Source organism: Gavialis gangeticus, unplaced genomic scaffold (genome assembly GCF_001723915.1).
Source record: "Gavialis gangeticus isolate Ggan-Ray unplaced genomic scaffold, GavGan_comp1, whole genome shotgun sequence".
In the NCBI taxonomy this organism is placed as follows: Eukaryota; Metazoa; Chordata; order Crocodylia; family Gavialidae; genus Gavialis; species Gavialis gangeticus.
In genome coordinates this window covers 172146040-172156608 of record NW_017729022.1, presented here as the reverse complement: position 1 = coordinate 172156608, position 10569 = coordinate 172146040, and the positions used below count along the sequence as shown (strand labels likewise).

Genomic DNA, 10569 nt, shown 5'->3' with positions numbered 1-10569 from the left:
TGTGTGTGTGTGTGTGTGTGTGTGTGTGTGTGTGTGAGAATCACTTGTTTTAAAGGAAACCACAATAAGCTACTGCAGTTGGTTTTGGCTAGAAAAAAGGGGGATTCTGACCATTTGCTTTTCACGCTGTGCTGGGAAATCTCGAGGAGCCTATTTTGGCAATCCCATTTGCAATCTCTTCCTTCAGTCCACATGGGATAAGGATAGAGACCTTTTGCCCATCAGTTTAACAAGCACCAGTGCAATGTTAAAGCTCAGATCCACTTGCAATTCTGCACATGTCTGTGAGAAACAGTATCTAGGTACAGAAGATTGTTAGCAGAATGTTAAAGAAGTACGTGAGGCAAGATCCCTGTTAGCAAAGACTCAGTTCTTCATAATGTATTGAATCTGAATACCCCCAAAATATTTTGTCTTACAAGACAAAAAGACAAGGCCCAAATTCTAGACTCTGCTAGAGCTGCTTTAAGTTTCTCTTGTGCTCTGACAGAATCATGCTGGCCCTCTGTGGGGAATTCCCCTGGACTCATGCATGCCATGACGCACTCAGCCCTACACCACGCTCCATGCAGTTCCTGACACAGAAGCTGCAGAATAGGATGGGCCAGGAGCACAGGAGGAAGAAAACCTTCAGGGATTTGTTCTCCAGCTATTCTGTGCTTTGGAGAAGCTCACAGGCAACTCTGCAAGCCAGCTGTGAATTGAAGCAGTGACTGGGACCGCACTGATTTATGACAAGGGCTCCCCCTACAAAGTGTGGGGATTCAGGAGGTTGTGATATAGCTCTGCTAGAGGTCAAGCTTCCAGCCTACAGACTGGAACACAGGCCACCGCACCTCTGTACCCAGCATGCAATATTCTTGGGCCACTGGACCCTCTACATAGACCTATCCCCACAAAATACTTCTAATGAAGAATCCTCCTGCGAACCTTCAGATCTTGATTCAAGCAAAGCACAGTCACAAAATGGCTCTTATTGTTGCTGTAAATGATGATCCATAGTGAACTCTCCAAGGACACTGAAGTTACTGGCTGGCTGCTCAAACTTGTTTATGGCATCTTCGAATCCTAATGCATTTGGCATTCAATTTCTTCCTCATCTTAGTATCTGCACCAGGCAAGTGTACTGCTGAATGTAGCAGGCAGGTAGAAAAACAGCTATGTGGGGTGCAGGGCATCAAATGGAATAATTTCAAAGTCTACATACATGCTAGGGCTAAAAAAAGTCCTAATCAAGAGTTGAGGATGCAGCTGATCAAATAAAGATAGCCTGCAGGCTTGTAACTACTGTCAGGGTGTACAGTCCAACATATGAAGGTTGCAGTGGCTGAACTGGATTGTGACAACCAATGATATATCCCTCTCCCATCAGAAGCACTGGACAGGAACACTCACCTGTGCACATAATATGTATGTGCTGTAATGCATATTAGATTGGGTCAGCAAGGGGAAATGGATGGGTTCCTCCTAACTCAGTAACCTAAGCACATAAAGGCCGTGCATCTCATTCTGCAAATTCACCCTACCATTTCTTGTTCTTTCAAACATTTTTCTAGGGAGGAGATGTGTGTACCTAAGCACAAATGAAAGATACCACATTGTGTATGTTCCATGTTGTGATACCATGGTGACTTCCTCTGGAAAAAAAAATGAAAAAATGTACAGAGTGAATAAGCTTCCTCTATGCAATAGCCGTTGTTTCCTCTCTTCTGTCATGAGTCACCACATCCCATTTGATGGGTTTCTTAGCAAATACCAGAGCTGATATTGCTAATCTAACTACAATCAACATCATATCTGTAAGAATGTTTCAATTAAAAAAACCCTCTCTTCTGGAGAGGAGAGGACTAACCAACCCATAGTTGGTAGTTTTAAATATCTAATAAATTGTAAAACTGGTCTAGATAGATTTAGAACTGTTTGACTATTTGTGCCATACTGTGAATACGTAAGGGGAGGCTTCTTCAGTTCAAGCAGTAATGCTGCATTTTTAACCTGAGTTCAGTTCCATCACTACTACACTTTATGACATTCTGGATAGCAGTGACGTGCAGCTTAAAACTGTGAAGCCCTGGGTAGTCACAAATTTGCCACAAAGTAACCAACATTTCTACACAAGAAATGGACAATAAAGACGTTCTCCTGCAGTATTACCTTAAACAGAATAAAAGAAGGAATTCATGTGAAGCTAAGCGAAGCCCTGGCTAAATTTCACCCTGGAAGATCCCATATCAGTGAGATTTTCACCCTAAGAATAATCAACAAACCAAGAGCATCAGATGACAAAAAAAACACATCATAAACTTCGGAGATTTCAGAACAGCATTTGATTGTCTCCACCATGATTTTGCCTGGGACACTTTAAAGTGTTCTGGTATTCTAACACAAATGATCATCACTGAGGCTTGAGGCCCTGACCTGAACAAATGGCTCAACACGCACGCTAATATCTAACTAGGATGGATTTGCTCACTTTTACTGTTTGGCACTGCAAATGACTATTAGAACAATGAGCACATGTACGAGCAGTTGATGAGGCTGACAATCAATTCTGAAAAAAAAAGCAAAATTCAGAACTCCTGCAACTCAACCTGATCATTACTTTTAGAACAGCCAGGGTGATACAGCATGCTAGGGAGCTGTGAGATCCTTTTAAGGTGTTGCAGACTGCTGCACAATATTAGCACTGTTAGGTCTGCAAAAACCTGCACACTATCTACAGGATAAACCCAGAGGGTGTGTCCTGATGAGTGTGCATGTGCAGGGGTGTGCATTTCCCATGGGACAAATAGCAACGGCACATATTTGTGTCACTGCTATTTGTACCTGGGCATACCCCTGCACATGCATGCTCCTGCATGGCAAATTGCCCTGAGTGGGGTAGGAGAGGCTGGGACCAGTGCCTGTGCTGGCCCCAGCAGCCTTACCTGAGGTCCTAGGGGGGCCTTCTGGGGCAGCAGCAGTGTCGAGCCAGCCACCCAAAGCCTGGCCATCAGCCAGAGCATGGCTCTAGCTAGCCAGGCTCCCTTTCTGGTGGTGCACACTGCTGTTGCATGCGCTGTGCCACTTCTTTAGTGGTGGTTTTTTTGACACTTGGATCTCCTGATGTCAAAAAAACCTGCTGCACTGCTAATTAGTAGCATGGCAAACAGGTACATGTGCTCTGTGTGCACACTGGGGTGCCTCAAATGGGTTTGAGGTGCCACAAACAGCACATGTGCACCCCTCAGGACACACCCAGAGATTTCAAACAGGGATCCATGGTGTCCAAACCATTCTGACCTGCTTTGGGCTTCCTGAGTTGTTTGCAATAGAAGAACTGCTCTATTATTTTCCATAGTCAAAAAATAAGTGAAAGCTAAGAGCTGGAATTTTTTAACAAGGGATACTTTGAGTCTAAAAAGGTTGTGAGCCAGTGCTCAAGAAAGCAAAGAAAAATGAGAAAGGAGTCTGTTACACACCTTGTTGGTAAAAAACAGGTTAACAGGGAAACCCAAAAGAAAAAAAAATCTCTGAGACTGACAAGTGCAAACCTACATTGTCATCCAGTCCAGAACTCTCCTCTGTGGGGCTGATCTATAGCAATTTCAACAGCCTTAGCGGCATCCTGAAGTGACTGGAACACAAAACTCAAATTTCTTACTTCAAGCCTACTACACCTCCCTGAAATAGCCACTCCCAAGACCTTAATCTACCCCTGTAGTTTACCTTGGACACTTCACTCCTGAAACATGCAGGAGCTCAGGTAGTATAAGGCTTGTGGCAGGCACAGCTAGAATGAGCCAGTCCCGAACATGTCAGAAGCAATAGACAGACATCCCCTTATCTAATTTTTCATTTAAACAAAGGCCTGTTCAGCAATGTTGTGTATGCTATTGTAACTCGTTTTTCTTCATTTTTATGGATTGTGCCTGCTTAGTAAAACGACTCTTTTCCATTTGTACAGTAACCCACTGGTTAAGAAACCCAAAACACTCCACTGAACATATACTTTCACCTGGGGAGTAGAGGAGAGAAAAAACCACACACAACAGATGTTCTTCACCTTGCTTGAGGCACTGCTGGAAGGTGTTCAGACACAACAGTGATGAGCCCACTACAAGAACTGTATGTAGCAGAGGTTAATTCATTCAATGGTATTGTGTACAACAGAAAGGAAGACACAGTCCTCATTTGGAGCAGCTTTCATGGTCTGGAGCATCTTTTATAAGGCCTTCAGTGATGTGATATGAAGAGAGATGGGAAAAGGAAAGGAGGGTAGGCAGTGAAAGAGAGAATTTGATAATAATTTAAGAATTCAATGTGAGATGGTGCAATGCAGTACTTGGTCATCTATGGTAGCCTCAACTGAAAACTGAACACAATGCGTCTTACCTAAGGCTCCTTGGCAGATATCTGTGCGGGTGGCACCTCCAACAATGAACTGAGGATTAGAGCACAGCTCCTAGAAGTGAAATAAATAAAGCATTTGATAAATAGACAGGGTTTGTACCTACACTGAGGGCTTTCCTTATCTTTCTCCTTGCAGATAATCCTACTGTATCCATGTACGTGGCCACCAAGTGTTATGGTGATTTCCATTACAATACAACAAAACCACTAAAGGAAGGCAACATCAGAGACATGAAGGAGATCAAGAACAGAGAATGGTACTGATACCGCAGAACAGGGAGGGGCCATTATGTCAACAGGTTTTCACCAAAGGTGCCATGTGATTGCTAATCTCCATCAATCCATATACACAGACACACGTTTGTGAACAAATTAACCTACCCTCCAGTTTTTAATACCACATCTGAAAGACCCCAGTGGAGTTAATTGCAAGGGACTTCTATGCACTTTGGAATGACTTACAACTGAGTTGGCACTTCTAGTATCTTAATGGGTGTTTGGAGGAAGCTTGAAAGGAACAGGGTGTTTATATCACCAGGTATGGAGACAGAGTAGCATGTTGCACAAATCACTCCCCCTGTTTGCACTCCCTACTTTGCTAAGGAAAGCAGTTTTCTAAGGTGACGCATTATAACTGTGAAATGAATGGGCATTCATTTCTAGTGGTGGAAATTTTCCACAGCTAGAAATGTTTCCGGGAGAGGGAGCAGTACAGGTATCTAGCCTGCAACCATCCCCTCTCTCCTGTCTCTTCACCTTCCTGAGACCAGGGTGATCCCAGTCTGGGGAAAACATGGGGAGCAATGACTGCTCCAGTTCTCTTGCTCCCAGGGGTACTGGAGCAATGGGGCAAAGTCCCATGCCCACACCTCATACCGGGACCCTGGTGTGAGAGAGCTGGTGGGGAGAAAGCAGCAGCTGTTCCTCCCCTCCCAAAAACCCTGGTTTAGGGAAAGCAGGAAGCCTTTCCCCACTACTCGACTACTCCTTGGACTAGGAGGAGGCAAGCACCAGCTGCTCCCTTGCCTTTCCTGGTCTAGATGTAGGAAATATTTCCTCACTGCTCAGCCCCTCCTAGTCCCTGAAGGAGTCAGGTGGCAGTGAAGTGTATAGGCTTTCATTCCCTGGGAGAAATCCCCCCAGGACTGACCTCTACAGAATCGGAGATGGATAATTTTTTCTCCTGGAACCACCATTTTTGTTTTGGGAGAAACTCTGTGAATGCCTATATGCTCATGGTTTCTACCAGGACAGCTAAGATTTTCCTGGTAGAAATGTAATGCCTGCATGGGTTGTGGTCTGTACCAAAGCAAACACATTTATCTGGGAATTTTAGGCTGTAAGGCAAAACAGCAGGCAAAGTTTATTTTTTTCCTTCCTGAGGAAACAGAATTCGCCAATGCCCTAGGCTACCAGCCCTGTCACAAAAGTGCCTATGGACTGCATTCTCTAGTTATTGGGCTCCCGCCTCTGAAGGTTTTTCCATTTGTTCTTGGACTTGTTTCAACGGTCTTTGGACCAAATTCCTTCCTGTGTGCAATTCTTTTGAGTTTAAAATGTGTTATGCAAAGGATAAATCAGGGCCTTTGCAAAGGCACAGAATCGTGACTGACACTTACAACAGCTTTATTCAAATATACTTCTGCAAAGGAGGAGCGCTGAACATGGGGGGGTGGGGTACTACTAGGTTGTGGTGTTTTTTTTGGGGGGGGAAGATTTGCGGGGGGCGGGTTGCCCAGCTGCCTTTCTACATTAGTAAAAGCAGAGGGAAGCATAGCTCAAAAGTGGGGGTGGAGAAGGCAGTCTGACTGGGAAAACTGAATTGAAATCATGGTGACTTAGAAAATGGAGGGCGGCAAAAGCAACCCCACGTGCTTGGGGCACAGGAAAAGTACAAGTTTTGAGAAGCCTGTTGCAACACTTCTAAAACCTGACAGGTATGTTTTACAAGAGACCTCTTGGAGCGCAGAGCTTGGTGCTCAGGGTGGGGATAATTTGCAAGAGCTGGGCACAGATTCATACCTACTTACACCAGCTGTATCCAAACAAATTACAGTCAGGAAGGAAATACAGACAAATGGATCGACTCACATCCCAAAACAGCTGGCTGGCACTAGAAGAGTATAAGTCCCTGCACTAGATGTGTGTGCACATGCAGCACTATATATATATAGGAAAGCACCGAGGGCACACAGAGAAAAATGAATGTGGTTTTTCTTACATGCCTTTTACTTCCTGGAATACTTGCACTGAAAATAAACATAACTGGCTGGCTTCAACTACTGACTTCTAGTTTACAGGAAAAAATATTTACTTGTATTGAGCTCAGGATGAGCAAAGCAGTCGACTAAAATAAGTTTGTGAGCGATTCTCCACTTGCATCAACGTTACCCATGTAGCTCCACTGACTCCAGCAATTACTCTGACTTGAACCTCCTTCAGAAGTGAATCAGGTGCTCGCTCGGACTGAACTGAATCTTGCTACAATTCGAAAAAATCCACTGAATCTTCATTTTCATGCCTCAGTATTTAAGTCCTAAGAGTCCCAAATTTCCTACCAACTTTCCAACTAGGTTTCTATAACAAAGAGCCTTGGAGAAATCCGAACAAAACCTCTGAGGCTTCCGAGATTAGCCTGTTTCTATTCATCATGGAGTTCCTAATTTCCTGCATCTCCAGGCTCAAGTCCTGCTGTGTGACAGCACCACACACCTCTCAAGCGCCTCCCTGGGTCCTTTGGCAGCACATTCCTACGGCAGAAGTCAGTACTGTACTTTCTTGGAAACGTTCGCAATCAATAGCTAGGTTTTCACTATGGCGTGCCGCAGCTTAGAGAAGTTGTATTTCTCCTCCAGTGATAGCTGCACATGGGACACAATCAAGTACTGCTATTTATCTGGGGGCCCTTCAAGACAAGGGAACTCTCAGCCACTGTTTCAGGGCAACATTTTCTATCACTCTGTCAGGTTTTATTTAGTCCTTATCCTGCCAAAAAGGGGCCCAAGATAATAAATGTAGATCCAGACCTAAGCCTGGGGCAGTTCTGTGCCAGAGGCTGGTTTGGGTGTGGCCCATCAGCAGGGAAAGGGACAAGATTGAAGACTCAGGTCGCATTCTCCAATGCATGGAGTTATTTCCACACAGTCCTGCCCAGTTTGGTCCATTGTACCTGACTTCTCCACCCACAGCAATTGTTCTGACAGGAGGAGGGAATCCCACTGTCATCACTGCAACCTCCCCCTTTTCAGCCAAGCCAGCCCATACAGTAACTGTATCAGTTGGTGTCCACATTTGATCTCCCTTTCTCCCTCCCCACAGGGCCCATTTTCCTACCGTTGGTCTCTTCCATACGATGCCCTGAGTTTTGTATGAATTTGGTCCCAATTCTTTGTACCCCAGAGAAGAGGCAGCTGCAGGGAAGGATGGATCTTGGAAGAGTTTCCCCGCCTCAAGGCACTCCTTCCTCAGTGTCTCAAAGTCCTGATTGAGGTATTTAATGGCTTTTTCATTGGAGCCTAAGCCCCTTGCTGTTTCTCTGTCCTTGGCTAATTTAGCTGCAATACCAGACATGTTTGCCTTCTCCTGCTGCTGCTGTGGGTAACATAAAAATGCGAGCCTTCCTGCTGCTCAGCAGAGGGACATCTGAGACATAAAGAAAACAGCAGCAGCAGTGTGTGGAGCCAGAGCAGGGAGTGATTCATCAGAGGGAAACAAAAAAGACCCAAGCAGGCGTGGCTAGTGCTTAAAGATGCAGCTTCTTCCTGGTGCCCCTCTTGTGATTTGAGTCAGTGGCAGGGTGCTGGGAGGAGTCTATTGTTTCCAGCAGTGTATCTTGCAAGGCAGAATCCTCCTCATTGGGATGCTCCCAACCATAGCCTCTTAAGCAGCTTGTCTGGTTTAGAAAGGTTCATTCCCTTAAAGAGGGAGCTTACATGAGCCAGTATAATAATCCCCACTCTGTGGAACAGATCCTGGGGTATTTTCGCTCCAAAGCATGGACCTCTGCCATCTGACTTAGTTGTCAGGAACAGCAGCAATAGGCTCTTAATTTGCCTCGTGGGCCAGCTTGTCAGAGGGGGTCACGACACATTTAGCCACTGCGAGGCACACTTTGACTGCCAGGGAAACTTATTCTGAAGTCCTCAGCAGCTCAAATCCCCTCTGGCGTATCACTTATTCATGATCAATGGCATGAGTTGTCAGCAGGAATAAAAACCAGGACTTCAGCACCAGCACACAAGCCTTCATGGTCAAGACCAGAGGTGTCAAAGGTATGGCACATGGGCCAGATCCGGCTCATGAAACCATATAATCTAGCCTGTGGGTCTCTTGTAGGGGCCAGAAATAAGGAGGTGAGGTGGGGACCACTGCCAAAGTCTGGAGCATAGTGTCCTAATGGGGACGTCTATCAGCAGTGGAGGGGCAAACAATGAGTGCATGTGGCTCAGGAACCTGTGGTGGCTAATGCCACTGCCGCTTGCCCTACTGCCAGAGGTAAGCCTGGATCCAGCCCATGAGGAGCCCTGCAGTTCAAAACCAGCCAGGGGGTCATGAGTCTGACATCCCTGATAAATGCTAGATGTGATATATATGCAGATTGTATGGAATATGAAGCCTTTGTTTTCTGCATTTTACTCTGAACAAGTTTGCACTTGAAAAGGAATGGGCCATTCCTGTATTTGGTATTTTACCTTGGGCTCCTTGGGAACTGAAGCCTCAGTGGAACTGGGGGATCATTAATAAATGTAAGATTTTTCCCCATGACAGAGTATGAAATGTTTGAAGGGAGTGTTGAATCTTTTCTACCAATGCTCTGCAGAATACCCAGGAAAAACAGCAAACTTACTATCCAAATAGCATGCATAATCCTTCTCCCCTCTCTCCACCCTGCCCCCCACAAGCAATGCATTGTTCTGTTGTCTTTCCTGCAGTCCCAGATGGCAAGATATTTGCAATTACCTCTATTATAGTTAATTACATTATCGCCTAAAGATCACGATCCCATTGTGCCAATCACTGTACAGGACAGTCCTTACCCTGGAAAGCCTAAAATCTAACTAGAGAAGACGGAGGAAGGATCTACATTTTACAGGTAAGACAACTGAGACAAGGAGACATTAATGTGCTTTGCCCAAGATTATACAAAGTCTATGGTGGAGCCAACAAATGAAGCTTTGATTCATGGATCCTAACCCAGTCAGTGCTCTGCGCTCTTCTCCTACATACCATAATGCAATGAATGAAGGCCCTCTGCTGTTCTGGCTCTCAAGCCATTGGCTCCTAGTGCTGCCAGGTCATGTGGAAAGTTTGCTAAATCACAAGCAAGCCCAGCATACCCAATAGAGAAGTATTTTTTTTAAATTTAATTTGTATCCGAGGCCAAATTAGCCACAACTAATTCCAAATCCAAGAGTCCAGAACCATAAATGACCCTACTACTGGCAAATATCCTCCACCCGCACCTGGGCTTCAGATGTTTCCTAAACGTTTGGTGGGCATCCTACGTGCAGGCTGAAGCCCGGAGGCTTAGGGTTCAGATGCTCCCAAGTTTTGCTTGCCCTCAGCCATAAGGTCCTGGGAGCAAGCAAGGGAGGAGACTGCCATTTCCATACATGGGGCTTAAAGCTGCTGCACCTCAGTGGGTACTGAACCAGCCAGAAGAGCAGCTCTCCTGCCAAGCGGTTCAGGAAAACTGCCTTCTTGCACGCAATAGAGAAGTTTGTTTGTTTGTTTTTTGTAAAAATATCTCTCTCTCCCTCTCTCTCTCTCTCTCTCTTTATATATATATATGATTATATATATCTACACTCCTCATATCACACCACAAAAAGAAAAAAAAGCCCTTCACCTGTTCCAAAAACTGCACCCATGCACCCGTACAAAGGCCTACTGGCCACCTGAACCTGTTACAATATCCACATTGTGCGCAACACACACCAAAACAAAAAGCATATCCTGGTCCCTCAGACCAGGCAACACGTCCTTTCCATCCCTGCCTCACTTGCACGGTCATGTACAGGCATACCTCGTTTTATTGCGCTTCACTTTATTGCGCTTTGCAGATATTGCGTTTTTTACAAATTGAAGGTTTGTGGCAACCCTGCGTCGAGCAAGTCTATCGGCGCCATTTTTCCATCGGTGCCATTTTTCCAACAGCATTTGCTCACTTCATGTCTC

At 45.3% G+C, this 10569-nt stretch overlaps 1 protein-coding gene across 1 annotated transcript in view; it reads right to left on the bottom strand.

Annotated features, from left to right (window-relative positions):
- The window catches only part of CAPN2 (calpain 2), a 61486-nt gene extending 53452 nt beyond the window's left edge, over positions 1-8034 (bottom strand). The window contains exons 1-2 of the mRNA XM_019516509.1: positions 7726-8034; positions 4375-4444 (exon numbers count right to left, since the gene is read on the bottom strand). Of these exons, the coding sequence (XP_019372054.1) occupies positions 4375-4444; positions 7726-7962 (307 nt within the window). The 5' untranslated portion in view covers positions 7963-8034. The remainder of the gene's footprint in view (positions 1-4374; positions 4445-7725) is intronic.
- Between the last annotated feature and the right edge of the window lie 2535 nt (positions 8035-10569).